Source organism: Hyperolius riggenbachi, chromosome 8 (genome assembly GCF_040937935.1).
Source record: "Hyperolius riggenbachi isolate aHypRig1 chromosome 8, aHypRig1.pri, whole genome shotgun sequence".
Taxonomy (NCBI): Eukaryota; Metazoa; Chordata; class Amphibia; order Anura; family Hyperoliidae; genus Hyperolius; species Hyperolius riggenbachi.
Window position 1 is genome coordinate 72,984,137 of NC_090653.1, and position 22,012 is coordinate 73,006,148.

General features: G+C 45.2%; 1 protein-coding gene across 1 annotated transcript in view; it reads left to right on the plus strand.

Annotated features, from left to right (window-relative positions):
* The window catches only part of LOC137528919 (cytochrome P450 2H2-like), a 45,018-nt gene extending 23,306 nt beyond the window's left edge, over positions 1–21,712 (plus strand). The window contains exons 7-9 of the mRNA XM_068250683.1: positions 3,985–4,172; positions 7,125–7,266; positions 21,195–21,712. Coding sequence (XP_068106784.1) covers positions 3,985–4,172; positions 7,125–7,266; positions 21,195–21,376 — 512 coding nt within the window. The 3' untranslated portion in view covers positions 21,377–21,712. The remainder of the gene's footprint in view (positions 1–3,984; positions 4,173–7,124; positions 7,267–21,194) is intronic.
* The last annotated feature ends 300 nt before the right edge of the window (positions 21,713–22,012 follow it).

Genomic DNA, 22,012 nt, shown 5'->3' on the forward strand with positions numbered 1-22,012 from the left:
TGCGCCCCCATCCCTCTCACCCCAGCCGTCACTCACTTATTGCTATTGGACTAAGAAGCGGCCAAGAGCCCCCAAACCCCCCCCCCCCCCCCCCCCGTCCCCCAACACCTTTTTACCTAGTTATCTGACTTGCAGTCACTGCCATGTATGCCCTTTTCTTATTTCACTCTGCTACAAACACAATAGGGGAATGATAGCTGAGTGAGTTTTGCGCCCCCTCCTTGCACCCTGAGGCTGGAGCCTCTCTCGCCTCTGCCTCGGCCTGGTCCTTGCCTAGTGGTGCACCCATGATGTGCACGGCTCCCTTCAAATGATTAAATTGAATACTGTATATATTAATGTACATTCTTACGTTTCCCTGTTAATCAACAGGCATCTTATCTCTCTTGCCACAGATGGCTGCATAATTTATTTAAGAAAAGAAAAAATATCTGTGGCCAAGTAGAGTCATATCTAGGGCTTTTTTTTTTACACACCTTTTTTATCCTTTCATTTACCATGCAGTCTGGGTGATCAGGATGCTGGAATCAGTGACCATGAGGCTCCCTTTCGACCAATTCAGTTTTATTTAAAGAGGAACTCCAGTAAAAATAATGTAATAAAAAGGTGCTTCATTTTTACAATAATTGTGTATAAATGAATTAGTCAGTGTTTGTTCATTGTGAAATCTTTCCTCTCCCTGATTTACATTCTGACATTTATCACATGGTGACATTTTTACTGCTGGCAGATGATGTCAGTGGAAGTAGCTGCTGCTTGGTTTTTTGGCAGTTGGAAACGAAGTTTACAGACAGGAAATTGTCAGGACCATGGTCCTCACAGTTTCCTGTGGGAGGAGTTTCACCACAATATCAGTCATACAGAGCCCCCTGATGATCCGTTTGTGAAAAGGAATAGATTTCTCATGTAAAAGGTGGTATCAGCTACTGACTGGGATGAAGTAGTTCAATTCTTGGTCACGGTTTCTCTTTAAATTCAGATCCATAATTCACATCTGTTTTCCAAACGTGGCAACTTTCTTCAGCTGTGTTCTTATCTTCTTCTGTATCTTATGGCTTGATTAGAGAACTGCCACTCATCATCTTCATCTGTTGTTCTCCATGCACACCGACTGGAAGCCCAGCCATTGGCAAATGTGCTTATTATTATGCATTCATTTATCACTGTCATTTTCTGGGACAAGATAAGGCTATGTAGGCAGCCCATATTCTGGGAGAGTACAGGCTTCTGTCATTCATTTTTGGCAGAATATTTTGTAATTTTATAGTTACAGATCTGGAGGAAGTAGTAATGAGCACAAATTCCACATAATGGTAATTTTGCATCGTAATTTGCAATTACAATATGAAATTGTAATGCAAAATTTGGGGGAAAGCGTGATTCATTTCATATGTAAATGTATTCAGGACCGTAAAAAAAGACCTTGTCGTTTTTGAGATAATCCATTTTGTAAATGCAAAGGAAAATGGTTTAAAAAAAAAAACAAAAAATTTTTCCTATGCATTTTTAAAATCGACTTTGTCAGAAACTACAAGTTTTTTTATTTGATCAGGGCCACTCATGTGCTTCCAGGAGCCAGACTGTGCAGTCTTAGGGTACGTACAGACATACGATAACGATCGTTCGTTCTGAATGACGAACGATGTTAAAGGAGGTATCGGCCGATGATCGTTTGAAGAAAGGCTACTTTGAACATCGTTCATGTACGAATGATCTTGGAACGAGCGTTGCATGCGCAACATGATGTATAAACTGATTTCAAACACAAGTGTCAAAAAGAACTGTTTGAGCATGTGCAAAGCTTTGAGAACGAACGATCAACGACCGATCGTTGTACAGACATTACTTTTTGAACGATGGTCGTTGGAAAAGATCTGGCAGAATGGATCGTTCTTTACCAACGACATATCTCGTTGGTCGGTCGTTTTAATGATCGTTCATGCACTTTTTACGAACGATCGTCGGGCAATGCCGTCGGTAACGATCGTTTTAAACGACTATAGTCGCATGTCTGTACGCACCCTAACTCTTCCAGTGGCATCCTTGTGGAGGTGCATGAACGAGTACGTACTCTCTCCTGACAGCCTTGTTGTCAGGCATGCTCAGCCAGCCGCTGCTCTTATGCACTATGGCGTCGGCACTAGCCAATCAGGGCAATGCTAAATTAAAGGGGCAGAGCAACTTATTCTGCACTCTGTTGTTTGCTGTGGGGGATTATGGGCTTTGTAGTCCTGTTAGTTTGGGTGGGCCTTAAGTGCATGGAGTGTTATTTAAAGGGCTGACTCACCAGAGTTCCTTGACCATGATAGGGTTAGCTGCCTTGGGCTACTTCGCTGGGTGTGACTAGTATTATTGTGGATTTCTGTGTACGACCTTGCTTGCCTATTGACCCTGTAATTGGATTGCCGCCTGCACTGACCTTGGAACGGTTCTTGACCTGAGATTTCCTTTTCCCTTGGTACCATTATAGTCTGATCTCCTGTGTATGACCGCTGAATTGTTATTGGATTGCCTTCATCTGATTCACCCGTTGCCGACACGGACTGTCTTACTCTCCGCCTGTTCCCGTCTAGTGTGGTTCTGTCGGTACCTCTGACTTGTTCTTTTCTGTTCCTATACCTTGCGCATATCAAGGCCTGGGTGTAACCTGGTGTTGGGACAACACACTTGCCATCTCTCAGCTGAACGGGGACACGCCACACAAGTGAAGACTGTGAAGGAGATTAGGGCATAGGAACTGAAACAAGGCAGAGGATCCAGCAGGCCTCACACCACTATTATCCTTATCATAGGTAGCAGTTTTGGCATGTATGACAATAGCATGTATGAGGGCTTTGTTATTAACCACTAAATCGGCCCAAAATTTCACATAATTATGCAAAATTACGAATGGATTATGCAAAATAAATTTTATGTCCAAATCAAATTACTGTATGTATGGCCATAATTGAAAAAATTACACAAAAAAATCATGTATTCGTAATTAGCAGATAACGATCATGACTAGGAGGAAGGGAAATAACTAAATAAATATAAATTGGATGGCTGCCATAGATACTTCCTTTTAAACAATATCAGTTGCCTAGCAGTGCTGCTAATCTTTCTGGTTGCGGCAAAGCTGCGCGCGCTGTGGCCAGCAGCGCATTGTTCGATGTTTCCGGGAGGCTCGTCTTGTGAGGCAGTAGGCGGGGCCTATGGGCGAAGTGCGTGTGACGTCATTACGCGCTTAGGCGCTCTGCGCCTTCATCAGATGTCATCTGATGAAGGCGCAGAGCGCCGAAATGCGTAATGACGTCACACGCACTTCGCCCATAGGCCCCGCCTACTGCCTCGCAAGACGAGCCTCCCGGAAACATCGTACACTGCGCTGCTGGCCACAGCGCGCGCAGCTTTGCCGCAGAGGGGTATAGCGGGTGGCTTTCCTGCTGATAAGCAACTTTGAATTCTTCATTTTGTGAGTATTCACTTTTAATGCGCAATAAAGTTCAAACCATTGGTAACACACTTAGAGCGCTCCTTCCTTTCTCAGATGGTTTTTGCACACTCCCTATTTGGAGCAGCACATCATGTAATTGCCTGGTTTGGACAAGTGATATATTGGATCTGACTGGTTCTGGTTATCTGGAGTTGAAGCGCAAGGAACACTTTTTTGTTAATCAACTATGTGGATAATCCAATCAGACTTAAGTCAGAATATCTAAACTCTATGCTTGTTCACATTCTGTGACTAAAAGTATTAGGGGCAGAGGATCACAGGACAGTCAGGCAACTAGTATTGTTTAAATGGGAATGAAGATGGCAGCCTCCATATTCTCCTCACCTCACCTAATGAAGAACATCAGCCACAAAGTGAAAACAGATAACAGAGCCAATTCTAGTTTATTCTAGTGTGGAAGCTGCACCTATTGGAATTTTAATTTTCATTCACAGCTAATAATGTAATGCACAACATTTTTCCTACTGTTTTATTTTTGTACACTCTAGAGAAGATCCACAAAGAGATCGACAATGTGGTAGGCAGAGATCGTTGTCCATCAGTGGAGGACAGGAGTAAGATGCCGTACACAGATGCCGTCATCCATGAGATCCAGAGGTTTGCGGATATTGTACCAACAGGGCTAGTCCATGCAGCCAGCAGTGATACAACTTTTAGAGGATTTCACATTCCCAAGGTGCCTGTCTTAAAAATTCTGAGATACTTCAAAATGCACCTGTTTGCCAGTGTCGCCATCTAGCTGTCTACTAGCTCATTCAATCAGGCCTAACAAATCATCAATAATGATTGATCGTATGGCATGCAATCTATTTACATTAAGTAATATACAGTATCATTATGGGGAATCCTTCTATTTCCTTACTGTCTCACTGCATAAGGCTCACTGACAGAAATGAATGCGTAGGCGTTCAGGCAAATGACAGCTCACCCTGCTGTCACTCCTGACGCGGAAGACACTATTCCCCCTCCGAGTTGTAGCAACTCAGAGGGAGAAACCATTTAGGATCTGGTGATCACCAGAACCCCGAATGTCCCGGGCACAGGGCACACACTATAGCAGTAGTGCCATAAGGGCGCCCAAGTCAGGTGCTACCTGCCTGGTGCCGAAAAGCACCTGCTTAGAAATGAACAACCCTTGCGCTGTTAGGTGGCACAACTAAGGATCTGAGTGTTGCAGCCTGACATTCCCTAAGGCCTCGTTTCCATCTATGCGCTTCTGTCCGCTTCTGTCCGCTTTTTGGCAACATGTATCAATCTGTAACATTGATGTGCTGAAAAAAAGCGGATAGAAGCGGACAGATGGAAACAAGGCCTAAGGCCTTGTTTCCATCTGTCCGCTTCTATCCGCTTTTTATCAGCACATCAATGTTACAGATTGATACATGTTGCTGAAAAGCGGACAGAAGCGCATAGATGGAAACAAGGCCTAACTATCATAAGTAATACTACATCTGGGGCATGCATGTCTCTGTATAAGGCTTTTCCTGGAACTAGCATTTCTTTCTAGCGATTACATTGTGCCTAAATACTGTACCAAAGAAGTAATACCGATTAATAATAACTTAAGTGTTCATTTGACAAAGTATGCATAAAGTATGAGGGCACCTCCAAACTTTACCACACAGTAGAAGGATGCATGAGTATTCACTAGACACCAGACCAGTGTCCAGCTGCCACCAGAAGGCTGTATCCCACAATAGGTCAAACACAATGTAATCTTCTTTAGATCTTCAGCACTGCTAAAATCTCATCCATATTGAGTCAGAACCAGTCAAATGACTCCCAAATAGTTAATATCACTTTAAAGAGAACCCGAGGTGGGATTTAATTACTGGGGCACAGAGGCTGGTTGTGCACACTATCACCAGCCTCTGTTGCCCCATGGTATGCCTCCATGTCCCCCCTGCGCGCCGCTATACCCCCGCAGTGCTGGCGACACGCAGCGTGTCGCCAGCACAATGTTTACCTAAGCGCTGTCTGTCAGCGCTACCCTCCCGTGTCCCTTCCCTCCCGCTGATAGGAGGCCTGAGAGATGTTCCCTTTACCTGGGCAATGGAGTGAGGTTTTATGCTGTGGTGCTGTCCTTCAGCACTGCGGCCTCACTCCCCTGGAGATGTGCACGCGCACACACTCGCCGAACAACCGCCACCATCTTCCGCCACTGCATCTGAGGGTCTTCTTTAATAAGGAGACCCCCAGAGCTCCCCACCAGGCCACCACACATCGCCAAAGCCCCTCCGCAGCTTCATTGGTCACCCATCAGTCATTTACCTACCACCGCTAGACATCCGCCTCCTCTAGTTGCAGGTTACTGTCTCTCTGAGCCCTGGCAAAGCATCTTTGAAGCTCCCACTGGGGCTCCCCATTGGTCCACTGTCTGGACCGAGGAAAATGGTCCAGATAGTGGACCAATTCAGCCCTGGCGGGAGCTTCAAAGATGCTTTGCTGGAGCTCTGCGAGAGGAATACACTAATTACAGCATTGGGACTTGCGCCAAGAGGCAGTGGGTGTTAGCGCCAGTATGTAAATTGACAGGGGCGACAGCGCAGCTGCGGGAAGCTTCGGCGATGTGCAGAGGCCTGATGGGGAGCTCTGGAGGTCTCCTTATTACAGGAGACTCCCAGATGCAGCAGCTATCATGTGCGTCAGCTGGTTTAAACCTGCTCTTTGCAGGTCAAAGCTAACGCTCAGGTCTGAAGCATCACAGCATGAAAAAATGTAATTGGGTTGAGTTTAAAGAGCTCGCTGGGCAATTATATCGCCCGAGTGAGTTCTTCATCCCAGGGGGGGGGGGGGGGGGAGTGATAGTAGCTAAATGATTAGGCAATGCTCCCATCACCTAATTTAAGAACTCATAGGATATGGCTCAATGACTAGTCCCACTCAAAGTTTCTTTCTTATGAAAAAAAAAAGGTTAAGCCCCAATTAGATCACTCAAAAGACCTCTCTGATGGTGGTATCCAAAGGACTTCTTCTGATTCTAAGTTCAATAAGATTCAAAACTATGGCCTCTGTTCAATTAACTTTTTGTCCTGAGTTTTCTCCTAGTTGATATTTTCACACCTTGACAATAAAATGCCCTTTGAGCCGCCAGCAAGCAAGGAAATCCTCAAATTAATTTTGACAGTATTTTTTCACCTACTCTTTCAAATGCAAAGTGAGGTTTTTTTTTAAAATGAAGATGAAAATGATCCCATTGGAGAAAACTCCAAGAGGGGTTAATAGAATTAATAGGGTTAATAATAGAAGGTCCTAATTATGAAACAGAGAAGATAAATGCCTGAGGATAGTTTAAAATAAGGTTTATTTAATAGATGTCTGCCCACTTACTAGGCATTAGTTATTCTTCATTTTTGGGTAAAAAGATTAAGTTATAGTTTATCATCACTGCCTCTCCATTAATAAAACAATCTAACTACTGCAACAGATATTGTGGATGAGTTAAATGTCCTACTGCAGAAAGTACTACTGTATGACTGAGTTCAACGTCCTATATGAATTATGTTGATATATGTTGTATCCAGAACACCATCCCATGTTTCTTCAAAGCTTTTATATACTTTGATCTACTTTTGTCTGAAATAAAATTCTTAGTGCACTAAGTTTTTTTTTCTTCATTTCATTTCAGGGTACATTGGTGTTTCCACTCCTAACCTCAGTCCTTAAAGACCCCAAACAGTTCAAGAACCCAGATCAATTCGATCCTGGACATTTTCTAAATGAGAATGGTACCTTTAAGAAGAGTGAGGCCTTCATGCCATTTTCAGCAGGTACCATGATGAAAAATTTCACACTGTTGCAAATTGAAATACATGACCCTCACTTAGTCTGACCTATCACTAGCATAGTAATAAAATTATGTGTGTGGGGTCTTGCCATATAATGAGGATCGTAATCAGCTAAATACGATTACGCAAAATTTCACATACATTTTTACAATTATGTCTATACGTAATTAGGATTTGTAAATTCGATTGATTTCAAATAAGCATTTGTAATTTTAGCTTGATTTCGCTCCTACTTTAGCCGAGCCCCCATACATGCTAGTGACACCAAAATTGCTGCATATGTTAAGGAGAATAGTGGGTACACGTCAAAAAAAGAATTTTTCTAAAAGACATTGATTTTAAATATGCAAAGAAAAATGGTTTTTAAACTCAGAAAAATGACAGTTTAAAAATATTTTTCTTTGCATTTTTTTTTAAACATGGTTTTATTTAAAAATTCTGCAAAAGGTACAAAACAGAATAGCAATATCCTCATTACAAAATACGAGGAGTAATACAGGAGGTAAACATTTAAGGATATCAGTTAGACAGGCAGATTGATCAAAGCAACCAAAGGGTATATGTCAACTGGACATAATAAACATAACACAAACAGTGAGTCTATCAGATATATTTCTTATAGCTGTTACAGTAAGCCTAGAACATTTTAGAAGACACTTATAAAATTACTGTCAATGGTAATAGAATCCATTTGCTCCATACTTTATTATATTTACCGGGACAGTTTCTATGCTGGTATACTAGGTTAATATAAGGTAGTACACTATTGACTTGAGTGACCCACTCAGACACTGTTGGTCATGCAATCCAACCTAGAGTAATAGATCTTTGTGCATACAACAGAGCTTCACGTAACATGGTGCGCTCAAATTTGTTATATTGCTGTTCAGGCACTATTCCTAATAAGCAAATTTTAGGATCTCGTACAATTGGCTTTTCCAATATTTCAGCTAACATCTGGATAACCTGTGTCCAGAAGGATTGTACTTGTGAGCACTCCCACAACATGCACCAAAAGTCAGCTGAGTCGGCCGAGCACTTGGGACACGCTGGAGGGTAGTTATTTTTAATTTTTGATAGTCTAAGGGGGGATAAATATGCTTGTCTAATAATATAAATAATATAAAACTGAATCAGTTTGCCATTAGCTGAGATTGATGCCCGAGTAGGCGAGTTAAGAGCATCCTCCCACTCCTCATCATCCAAATCAGCTACTAGACATGACCATTTGGACTTAATTTTATCTGTATCCTTGTCAGCCAACACTGTGATAAGGGAAGTATACAACATGGATACTAAGCCACTCATACCCTGCGTACGCAATACCCCAATTAATGGGAAATCAGAGAAGGTCATTTGGAGATTACCAAACTGAGTTTGCCAGCAATGTCTTAATTGCAGGTATTTGTAGAACTGTTTGTTAGTAAGACTATGCGTTTGTTTAAGTTGGTCAAACGTTTTAAAGACACCTTGGGTAATAAGATGGGCAAACACATTGACACCTATATTCTGCCATTTAAGAGCCCCATGGAATGCTGCCAGTTGTGGGTATTTATAATTAGCCCACAGGGGTGTGATCTCTAGTGGAGCATTTATTCCAAAAATATGTTTAGCTTCTGCCCATATCCTAGCAGCCAGCCTATGAATATATGTGCCTCTGCCAAGTAATTGAGTTCCAGGATTTTCCAAAAAGGACAACAAATTATCCCCTTTAACCGATTTGGCCAAAAATTGCTTTGATATGGGGCGTTCTAAAGTATCATGTACCCAGGTAGATAAGAATCTAAGTTGACCAGCTAAATAATATAAATAAAAACTAGAAAGTGCTAACTCAGCAGATTGTTTAGGGGCTTGAAACGCTTGAAGTCTAACCCTGTGTCTAGTTTTACCCCAAACAAAGGTGGCTATTAGCGAATTGAGCTTTGCAAAGAATTTTTTAGGGATTAAGATATGGACATGTTCTAAAACATATAAAAGTTTTGGTAGTATAATGATCTTAATTAAGTTCACTCGTCCAATGACGTTTATGGGGAACAAGCTCCATGCATTAAATTTTTCTTTAACAAACTGTAGCAAGGGGTCAATGTTTAGACGATAAAATTCAGATTTGTCGGCCACAATGTGAATACCCAAGTATTTAAAGCTCTTAACCACCTGAAGCTGCGTTTGTAGAGAAGTTCCCATAACAGAGTTGGCGTCTAAAGGTAAAATAACAGATTTTTGCCAATATATGCATAACCCTGAATAGGCAGAAAAGGTCTGTATAGTGTGAAATACTTGCTGGAGGGATCCTGCTGTGTCTTGTAGATAAAGGATTAAGTCATCTGCATATAAAGCCAATGTATCAAGCAGGCCATCTACTCGTAGACCTTTAATCAACTCATTAGATAGTATATTAAGAGCAAGTACTTCTATTACAAGAGAGAACAGGTAAGGAGAGATAGGGCAGCCCTGCCTAGTCCCCCTGGTAAGGAATAGTGAGTCTGATTGATGACCATTAATAATTAGTTTAGCTTGTGGGGCTTTGTATAAAAGTTGGATCCAGGATATACATTTTTGCCCAAAACCGAACTTCCCTAAAACTTGACATAATAATTGCCATTCGACAGTGTCAAAACCTTTGGCAGTGTCTAATGACACCAATGCTCTATCTCCCATTATATCATGATTGATTACTAAATGGTTAATGTTTTACGGATATTAATAGATGTAGATTTCCCAGGCATGAATCCGCATTGATCCGAATGAATTATATCCAATATAACAGCTTTAATAGGGTTTGATAATATTTTGGCAAAAGCTTTATAATCACTATTAAGCAACGAGATTGGTCTATATGAAGAACCAGGCACGTGCAGAGGGGGGTGCTCTGGGTGCCCAGGCACCCCCCTTTTTAAAATCAGCAAAAAAGGCCCCTCTGATCGCGCAAAATAAGCCCCGCCCCCTACCGCGGTAAGCCCCGCCCACCCGCGAGAAGCTCCGCCTCCGCCTGAGGCACTTTCAGGTGAAGAGGCCTGAATAGGAATCCTAGTGTGCCATACTGACCTCACCCTCCACCTAGGACCCATACTGACCTCTACCTCCCCAAGCACTCATAGTGACTTCTCCCTCACCCACAGGGACCTCTCCATCCACCTAGCACCCACAGTGACTTCTCCCTCCCCAGCACCCACAGTGACCTCTCCCTCCACCTAGCACCCACAGTGACCTCTCCCTCCACCTAGCACCCACAGTGACCTCTCCCTCCACCTAGCACCCACAGTGACCTCTCCCTCCACCTAGCACCCACAGTGACCTCTCCCTGCACCTAGCACCCACAGTGACCTCTCCCTGCACCTAGCACCCACAGTGACCTCTCCCTCCACCTAGCACCCACAGTGACCTCTCCCTCCACCTAGCACCCACAGTGACTTCTCCCTGCACCTAGCACCCACAGTGACCTCTCCCTCCACCAGCACCCACAGTGACCTCTCCCTCCCACAGTGACCTCTCCCTCCACCTAGCACCCACAGTGACCTCTCCCTGCACCTAGCACCCACAGTGACATCTCCTTCCCCAGCACCCACAGTGACCTCTCCCTCCACCTAGCACCCACAGTGACCTCTCCCTGCACCTAGCACCCACAGTGACCTCTCCCTCCACCTAGCACCCACAGTGACCTCTCCCTCCACCTAGCACCCACAGTGACCTCTCCCTGCACCTAGCACCCACAGTGACCTCTACCTCCACCAGCACCCACAGTGACCTCTCCCTCCCACAGTGACCTCTCCCTCCACCTAGCACCCACAGTGACCTCTCCCTGCACCTAGCACCCACAGTGACATCTCCTTCCCCAGCACCCACAGTGACCTCTCCCTCCACCTAGCACCCACAGTGACCTCTCCCTCCCCCAGCACCCACAGTGACCTCTCCCTCCACCTAGCACCCACAGTGACCTCTCCCTGCACCTAGCACCCACAGTGACCTCTCCCTGCACCTAGCACCCACAGTGACATCTCCTTCCCCAGCACCCACAGTGACCTCTCCCTCCACCTAGCACCCACAGTGACCTCTTCCTCCACCTAGCACCCACAGTGACCTCTCCCTCCACCTAGCACCCACAGTGACCTCTCCCTCCACCTAGCACCCACAGTGACTTCTCCCTGCACCTAGCACCCACACCCACAGTGACCTCTCCCTCCACCAGCACCCACAGTGACCTCTCCCTCCCACAGTGACCTCTCCCTCCACCTAGCACCCACAGTGACCTCTCCCTGCACCTAGCACCCACAGTGACATCTCCTTCCCCAGCACCCACAGTGACCTCTCCCTCCACCTAGCACCCACAGTGACCTCTCCCTGCACCTAGCACCCACAGTGACCTCTCCCTCCACCTAGCACCCACAGTGACCTCTCCCTCCACCTAGCACCCACAGTGACCTCTCCCTGCACCTAGCACCCACAGTGACCTCTCCCTCCACCAGCACCCACAGTGACCTCTCCCTCCCACAGTGACCTCTCCCTCCACCTAGCACCCACAGTGACCTCTCCCTGCACCTAGCACCCACAGTGACATCTCCTTCCCCAGCACCCACAGTGACCTCTCCCTCCACCTAGCACCCACAGTGACCTCTCCCTCCCCCAGCACCCACAGTGACCTCTCCCTCCACCTAGCACCCACAGTGACCTCTCCCTGCACCTAGCACCCACAGTGACCTCTCCCTGCACCTAGCACCCACAGTGACATCTCCTTCCCCAGCACCCACAGTGACCTCTCCCTCCACCTAGCACCCACAGTGACCTCTCCCTCCACCTAGCACCCACAGTGACCTCTCCCTCCACCTAGCACCCACAGTGACCTCTCCCTCCACCTAGCACCCACAGTGACTTCTCCCTGCACCTAGCACCCACACCCACAGTGACCTCTCCCTCCACCAGCACCCACAGTGACCTCTCCCTCCCACAGTGACCTCTCCCTCCACCTAGCACCCACAGTGACCTCTCCCTGCACCTAGCACCCACAGTGACATCTCCTTCCCCAGCACCCACAGTGACCTCTCCCTCCACCTAGCACCCACAGTGACCTCTCCCTGCACCTAGCACCCACAGTGACCTCTCCCTCCACCTAGCACCCACAGTGACCTCTCCCTCCACCTAGCACCCACAGTGACCTCTCCCTGCACCTAGCACCCACAGTGACCTCTCCCTCTACCAGCACCCACAGTGACCTCTCGCTGCACCTAGCACCCACAGTGACATCTTATTCCCCAGCACCCACAGTGACCTCTCCCTCCACCTAGCACCCACAGTGACCTCTCCCTCCACCTAGCACCCACAGTGACCTCTCCCTCCACCTAGCACCCACAGTGACCTCTCCCTCCACCTAGCACCCACAGTGACCTCTCCTTCCCCAGCACCCACAGTGACCTCTCCCTCCACCTAGCACCCACAGTGACCTCTCCCTCCCACAGTGACCTCTCCCTTCACCTACCACCCACAATCACCTCTCCTTCCCCAAATCTAGCAGTGATCCTGCCTACCCCAGCACCCACACTGACCTATCCTTCCCCCAGCACCCACAGTGATCTTTCCCTCCACAGAGGCTACCCTCCTGTCCCCTGCAGCACTTACAGGGACCTCACATCCCAAAAGCAGCGCCTATAGTGACCTCTCCCAACACACAGCATCCACAACTACTCCCTCCTCCAATAACTACAATGACCTCTCCCAGCACCCACAGTGACCTCCCCTTCCTCCAGCACTCATACTGACCGCTTCCTTCCACAGAACCCACAGTGACCTACCCTTCCACCAGCACCCACACTGACCTCTACCTCCCCCAGCAACCACACTGACCACTACCTCCCCTAGCAGCAACCATGCCATTCATAGCAGTACCCACAGTGACCTCCCACTCCCTGCACCCACCGCAATCCCACCAATATTCAGCACCCACATTACACTCAACCAGTAACCCCCATTATAGCAAGCACCCAGTACTTGCACCAAGCAACTTTCACCTAATACTTATATCCGACCTCCATATGGCACTTAGTACTTGCATCATTCACCCTATAGCTGGCACCCAGTACTCACACCCACTTGGCACAGTACTTGCACATTATCTGAACTCACATAAACCAGTACTAGCACCCAAAGTACCTGCACTCAGAATCCACATGACACACGATGCCCACCCATAGCTAGCACCTAGTGCAGGAAATGCACCAAGTATTCGCACCAATGTACCTGCACCCAACACCCACATGTTTCATCTGCAGTAGTTCCAGTTGCACTAAGCCTCCACTTGGTGCCCAGCACAAACACCAAACACTCACATATGACATCTAGTACTTGCACCCAGAACTCACAAGGGCTTGAGTAACTGCAATCAACACCTACATGATGCTTGACACCAACCCATACAGCCAGAATGCACATGACACCCTGTGCAGCACCCAGAACCCACATGGCACCCAGCTTCTGCATTTAGCACTCACATGACAACAAATACCCCACTAGCCAGCACCCATTACCCAAATGTTACCATGTACTCACTCCCAGAACCCACTTGGCACTCAGTATTTGCACCTAAGACCCACATGACAGCCTATAACCCCCATAATCAACACCCACATGGCATAGTACTCACACAGCACAAAGTTCCAAAGCCATTATATGCACCTAGTACCCATCCATGGCCAGCACTCAAATAGCAACCAGTACCCACCCTTGGTCTGAACCCATATGAGACTCAGTTCTCTCCCATGGCACACATCCAGACCACACATCGCACTCCCTGCTCACTCATGTCCAACACTCACATGGCTCCCTGTACCAATTAGCACTCACATGGCACCCACTATTGTTTATCGCCTTCTGCTACTCATTCAGCACCCAATACAGCATAGCATCCACTGCAAATAAACACACAATACAAACTGGACCTTGGTACCCACAGCAGCTTGACACGGACTTTACTTTGGCACATCGGCACCCACTGCAAATTAGCACAAACTGGACCTTTGCGTCTTACCACCCACTGCATCTGTGCACCCACTGCACCTTGGCACTTACTGCAGTTTTGCATCTACTAATGCTTAGCAACCACTGCATATTGGCAACCACTGCTTCTTTGCCTGAAAAGAAGCTTGGGTGCTGATCTAGAGGGATAGAGGTCCCAGTAATGAAAGGTGAATCCATGCCTACATCAGGCTCCACTGTGCCCACACTAATAGTACGCACCTATGACTGCTGATTTGAGGATGGTGGCACCAAAGAAGTTGGTTGGAAGAAGACACAAAGTCTGCCTGATACTTTTATAAAGGTGTGTGTGTGTGTGTGGTGGGGGGTTAAGACTGCCTAGTGCTTTCTGTAGAAGGGGTATGACATACACAATTTAGCACGATTTATCAATTAGGGCCCCTTTTTCAAATTTGAGCACCCCCCCCTTGAGAATCCTCTGCACGGCCCTGTGAAGAACACTGGGTAGGATCCTTTCCAGATTTCAGGATTAAGATAACTGTAGCTTTGTTGAAGGAATCTGGGAGGGTTAATAAGTCAGTACAGGATTCTAACGTTGCATATAATTCAGGGATCAATGCTTCATCATAACACTTGTACACTTCCACCGGGAGACCATCAGGTCCAGGAGTTTTATTATTGGCTAGTGACATAACTGCCTCCTGTACCTCATCCAGAGTTATGTCTCTATCCAACAATTTCTGTTGATCAGTTGTTAGCTGAGGAAATTGTATAGTGGCAAGATAGTTGGCAATCTCCATATCAGTACAAGTAAGGGTAGATGTGTATAGTTGTTTATAAAAATCGCAAAAGCATTTAACCATATTGGGGATATCTTTATGTACTGTACCATCAGGATCAGCAATTGCTAATATAGTGTGCGATGACATATTAGAATGTGCTAGTTGTGCCAAAAGTTTAGCAGATTTGTTGCCAATTTCAAAGTTGGATTGCTTAAAAAAGAATTCACACCTCTTAGCTTTTTCAGACAGGAGAACATTGTATTCTTTAAGGGTAGTTAACCATATGCGTTTAGTAGTATCATTGGGATTTTGCGTATATGCACTTTCAGAAGATAATAGACGTGATTCTAGATTAAGTTCCATTAACTGGGATTCTTTTTTGATATTTTTAATAGCGTAATTAAAAGTTCCCCGGGCATAAGCTTTAAAGGTATCCCATTTATTAATAGTACTGGTTTCATCCCGATTAGTCTCAAAAAACAATTCCAGCTGTTTCCCAACTCCTCCATCTCATCTGAGAAAACCAAAATGGGTGTAAACGCCATCTCACTGGCGGCTTAATATTTTGTAGGGAGCAGTTAAATATTATTGGAGTGTGGTCAGAAAGAGATCGTGGCAAGTGGGACACAGCTGTAATATGGGGCAATGTTAATGGGGTAGTAAACACATAGTCAATACGGGAGAGTGCATGATGATGGGCAGTATGGCATGTAAATTGAGTTAAGGTTGGATTGAAGGATCTCCACACATCTACCCAGGACATTTCGTTAATAAATTTAGCTAAGGTTGTAGGCATTGAGGAGTAAGGACTGTTAGGAGGGTCATGAAACTTATCAAGAGCTGGATCCATAAACATATTAAAATCTCCTAAACAAATTACTTGATAACCCGGGAAGCTAAGGGCAAATAGGGCAATATGCCGTAGAAGGGACACTGATGCAGGTGGGGGGTTATATATTCCTAAAAGGACTAAAGAAAGGCCTTCAGTATGAAGTGCTATGCATACATATCTACCTCAATCATCTACCTCCAGTTTATATATGTCAAATCGAAGTCTTTTATGGAATAATATAGATACTCCCGAGGAATATGAGGAATGTGTACTGTGTGCGACCCAACCAACCCACCTTTTCCTGAGACAGGAGGTTTTCACTGGTAACAAGTATGTTTCTTGTAAGCATAGTATATCTGGTTTTTGCTTATCAATTTGTTTAAATATCATACCTCTCTTAAAGCTATCATTCATGCCCCGCACGTTCCAGGACATGAATTTTATACTATCCAAGGGCATAATAGGTATTGACATAAATGAATGTTATTACAAGGCACAGGTGGTCTTCAATTATGAATCTAGACTGCATAATAATAATATCAGATAGCTCCCAAACTAAAAGAAAAGGTGAAAAACATACCATTTAAACCCCTACCCACAGTACAAACAATGAAACAACTAGTACTGGGATCTTATACCCAAACTGAACCTAGGCAAGAAGTCAGTTATACACTGACTAAGCTTGAGAGACCAAGTAGAAATAGTGATCCGGAGGAACCAACAGCAGGTTTTGTACCGCAGAGCCCTCTCAAAAGGGGAAAGCATGTCAGACAGCATATGGTGGAATACTGCATATAGGTAGATAAGTATCACAAGCAATTTAACATGTTATGCTAGCAAGGCAGGTAGTGATCTATAAGGGTTAATCTGAAAAAGGAATAAACATTAAGTGCAACAAACAGGATCAGTTATAAGGTCAAGATTGAATACATCATTGCTTGGTATCAAGCCAGTCCACCGCTTCCTTGGGATCTGTAAAAAAGAGAGTTTCATTGCCATCAACTATACGTAGCTTGGCTGGGAATTGCATAGAATGAGGGACATTGGCATTTCCAAGCCTACGCTTAACATCTATAAAGGAAGCACGTTTCTTCTGTAGTTCTTGCGAATAATCAGGAAACATCATAATTTTAGCATTATCAATGCTCAGTTCCTCTTTGTTGCGCGCAAGACGAAGGATAGTGTCTCTATCTCTACAGTTCAGGATTCTCGCCAAAAAACGAACGTGGGGGTCTGCCAGGTTGTGGTTTGCGCGCAGGGAACCTATGAGCACGTTCAACAACGAATGCTTTAGACAGATTTTCATCACCAAACTGTTGCAATAGCTAGTGTTCAATGAATTCCTCCGGCCTGTTACCCTCTGCTCCCTCCGGTATCCCCACAAATCTCAGATTATTACGGCGGAGCCGGTTCTCCATGTCATCTGACTTGGCGTGGTTGGCAGTGGATTCTTGTTGTACTATACGAATCTTTTCAGCATAAGGGGATATTGTATCTTCAATATTAGAGACTCTTGTTTCAAGATCAGAAGTACGCTCACGCAGTTTTTGCATGTCCTGCCTAATTAGGCCCACATCGATTTTAACTTCCTCCACCTTCGTAGTAACCACAGTGCGGGACTCGGTGATGGCGGCCAGTAATTGCATATGGACATCTTTAAGCGTAAGTTCGGCTTCTCCACTGACCCCTGTATCGTCCACCGTATCCCAGCTAGTTGCATTGTCTTCCATGTTTAACCACTTCACCACTGAGGGGTTTTACCCCCTGACCACCAGAGCAATTTTCACCTTTCAGCGCTCCTTCCATTCATTCGTCTATAACTTTATCATTACTTATCACAATTAAATGATCTATATCTTGTTTTTTCCACCACCAATTAGGCTTTCTTTAGGTGGGACATTATGCCAAGAATTATTTTATTCTAAATGTGTTTTAATGGGAAAATAGGAAAAATGTGGGAAAAAAAATAATTATTTTTCAGTTTTCGGCCATTTTAGTTTTTAAATAATGCATGCTACTGTAATTAAAACCCATGAAATGTATTTGCCCTTTTGTCCCGGTTATAAAACCATTTAAATTATGTCCCTATCACAATGTTTGGCGCCAATATTTTATTTGGAAATAAAGGTGCATTTTTTTCAGTTTTGCGTCCATCCCTAATTACAAGCCCATAGTTTATAAAGTAACAGTGTTGTACCCTCCTGACATAAATATTTAAAAAGTTCAGTCCCTAAGGTAACTATTTATGTATTTTTTTTATTGTACATTTTTTAATTTTTTTTTAATTACAAAAAAAAAAAAAATTGGGAGTGTGGGAGGTAATGAGTTAATTTTTTGTGTAAAAGTAATTTATTTGTATGTGAAAAATGTTTAGGGTGTAGTATTTGGCCACAAGATGGCCACAGTAACTTTTTGTTTTAATGCGACCTCCAAGCGTCCTTCCGGAAGCTTGGAGGAAGTACTTGGAGGCTGGGTAAGTGTTTATTTTTCACAATGATCGCGCTGCTCATCGGAGAGCAGCGGATCATTGCGGGGCTTAGATCAACGAACGGGAATGGCATGTTTACTAGCGGCGGGCGGCGTGTTTACGAGCGGGAGCGCGGAAAGTACGGATTTCTCCGTCCCTGGGGGTTAAAGGATGGAAAGAGGGACGGAGAAATTCGTACGGGCGGGGGTAAAGTGGTTAAAGGTAATGTCTCATCTAGGGAGGTATCAAAGGCCTGGTCAGTGTTATTAGCTACTGCGACACAAGATGGCGGGAGGTGTATTTCCACTGCGTGTGAGCTGCTAGCATTGTCTACCGACTCTGAAGCATTTGTCGGTTTAGCTACAGTGGGGGGATCCGGGCATGTAGTTTTAGGGGAGCGTGGAAGGGACAGGGAGTTGTCTCTTACCGAGCCGTTTCCTCGGAGTTGCTGGCGACCACGTTGCGGTAGGCCTGGTGGATCCGGCCTCATGTATTTGTCCATCGTCTCGTTGATGGTGAGAGCTTTAGCACGTCTGGCCATGTAGGGTAGCGTTTCCGCGATACTCCGAAGGTCTGAATGCTACTCAGTAGGGCTCTGCGGTATGGCTAGGAGTGCAGACAAAACGTTTCATCCGGAGCTCTGGAGTTATGCGTCCTACACCGGCGCCATCTTGGTCACGCCCCCTTCTTTGCATTTTTAAGTTCGATTTCTTTTACTTGTTTCCAGAATTGCTATTAACATATGTAGCAATTCTAGTGATGATAGCATGTATGGGGGCTTTGCTATTAACCGCCAAAGTTGGCACGAAATTAACCACCCTGGCGTTCTGATTAAATCGCCAGGGTGGCTGCGGGAGGGTTTTTTTTAAATAAAAAAAAAACTATTTCATGCAGCCAACTGAAAGTTGGCTGCATGAAAGCCCACTAGAGGGCGCTCCGGAGGCGTTCTTCCGATCGCCTCCAGCGGCCAGAAGTAACACGGAAGGCCGCAATAAGCGGCCTTCCGTGTTTTGCTTACCTCGTCGCCATGGCGACGAGCGGAGTGACGTCATGGACGTCAGCCGACATCCTGACGTCAGCCGCCTCCGATCCAGCCCTTAGCGCTGGCCGGAACTGTTTGTTCCGGCTACGCTGGGCTCGGGCGGCTGGGGGGACCCTCTTTCGCCGCTGCACGCGGCGGATCGCCGCGCTGCAGCGGCGATCAGGCAGCACACGCGGCTGGCAAAGTGCCGGCTGCGTGTGCTGCTTTTTATTTGGTGAAAATCGGCCCAGCAGGGCCTGAGCGGCAGCCTCTGGCGGTGTTGGACGAGCTGAGCTCGTCCAGACCGCTCAGCTGGTTAAGCAACATTTCACATAATCACACAAAATTACGGATGGATTAAGTTTACATGCAAAATGAATTACGGATGGAGGGGTTTAGGGTTGAGGTCTTAGGGTTAGGCATAGGTAGAGGGAGGGTTCAGTGTGAGAGTGGGCAGAGCTTTAATATACATTACCTGGTCCCAGAGATTAAGTGTCCTTCACTTCTAGGTTAGTTTGCAGGTGTCCTGCAGCCAGCCAATCACCATGCGGCTTCATTCCCTACATGGGGCTGCAGGACACCTACAAACTAATCAGGAAGTGGAGGAGACACAATTGTCAGGACCGTTTAATGTACAATAGTGCTAGATGCTCATAAAGACATCATGTTACTAACATTATTTAACATTTTATAATTGTTCTAAAACATTAAATAATGTTAGAAACCAGATGTCAATACCGGCATCACCATGCACTATAATTTTGTGGCACTTTGTTTTAAATGTACCCCTGTAAGAAAATGTAACAAAATGGGATTTAAAGGACAATGCAAACTGTGTTTATCATTTTTGTGTGTGCACAAGTTTTAAAACATCTGTTACAGCCAATGTTTCATTGACTAGCAGACAGTAGCCTTTAGCTGCATCATGAATCCATCCTAGAAGAATACTTTAGGCATTAGTCAACATTATGGTCAGAAAGAGACATACAGTAAGAAATGATTCTGGAAGTGTCCATGTCAGGACCTTTAACCACTTAAGGACCACAGGCTTACACCCCCCTAGTGACCAGGCTATTTTGTACAAATAAGTTCTCTGCAGATTTAATAGCTCACTGCAGAGCCGCACAACCGAGCACACAAATGAACTCCCCGCCCTTTTTTGCCCACCAACAGAGCTTTCTGTTGGTGGGCTCTGATCGCTGCTGCTATGTTTATTTATTTATTTGTTGTTTTTTTGTTTTTTTTTTTATAAATGTTGCTATTTTTATATTTATTTTTAACACTCCCTTCCCTCCCTCCCCTCGCCAGCCAATTTACAGCGATCAGCTCTCATAGGCATCAGCCTATGAGATCCGATTGCGCTCTGACTCAGAGCCTCTCCAGGGGACAGCTGAGTGACACGACTGTCCCCAGTACAGCGCTGCCGTACATCGCAGCGCTGTACAATGTAAATAGACAGCAGTTTTGCCGTCTAACAGTCTAATAGCGGCGATGGACGCTGTTTATGACTGATGCCGGAGCGGAGCTCCATCATTCAAGCAGGGATGCACACGCATCAGCGCGCGCAATCCCCTGCAAAACACCACCCCAGGACTTGACGCCTTTCGACGTAAGGCGGTCCTGGGGCTGCCACCTTCCCGACGCCTATCGGCGTTAGGCCGTCGGGATGGAGTTAAACTGGGTATTGGTAAAGGAGGTCTTGAACATTAGTGTCCTTTATATAGTGCATAACCTCTCTCTTTTCAAAGTGTTTACTGGAGTATCTCTTGGAATATTACCTAGGCCTGTACACGTCTTCATCATTTTATTATTTGCCCTTGATGTATTTTCTGTGTTCCTCACCAGGAAAACGTGTGTGTGCGGGGGAAGGTCTGGCTCGGATGGAACTCTTCCTCTTCCTCACAACCACATTGCAAAGATTTACTCTGGAACCCACAGTAGACAGGAAAGACATACACGTTACACCGCTGCCCAACACCAATGCTTCCCAACCCATGCTTTATGAGATGCTGGTCATTCCCCGATGAGGAACCACTGAACATGCTGATCATTTATGATGTTGCATTCTGGTTTGAAGATTGAAGAGCACCCATCTAATTCTTTGTAAAAATGCAATGAGATTATCAGACTTTCATAGATTTCTTTTTCATATACTAAAAAATAAAAATAAAAATGAATAAAAAATAGAAGGAGCCAAAGAATCAGCAGTGGGCATTAGAGCCATCCATATCTATTTCTGTGCTCATCGACACTGGCGACACCATCTGCTTGAAATTTGTATATTTACTCCATGTGCCGTGAGCTTGGACTGGGGTGTATTTTATATAAACTTTGTAAATGATAAATAAATACATTTTACTGGATTGCCATCTTGGTTCTGGGTGACTTGAAATAAAGTTATTGGTATTGTGCTTGGAAATGCAAAATCAAAATCCAGGCATAATTTTTATTTTAGTTTCAAAATACATCAATCCTGTGCTGAAATAAATAAGAATTCATCGTATCCACTTGCTTGACCCTCATCTCCACTCTGCTGTATATCTAAAGCCTAAGATTTCAGTGGTGGACACTGCCACTAATTCTCTTTGCATATGAGGACAAGGTACAGTGTCCTGTCAGCCACACCCATATGGGTGACTCCAGTCACACCCAAATCATACTCA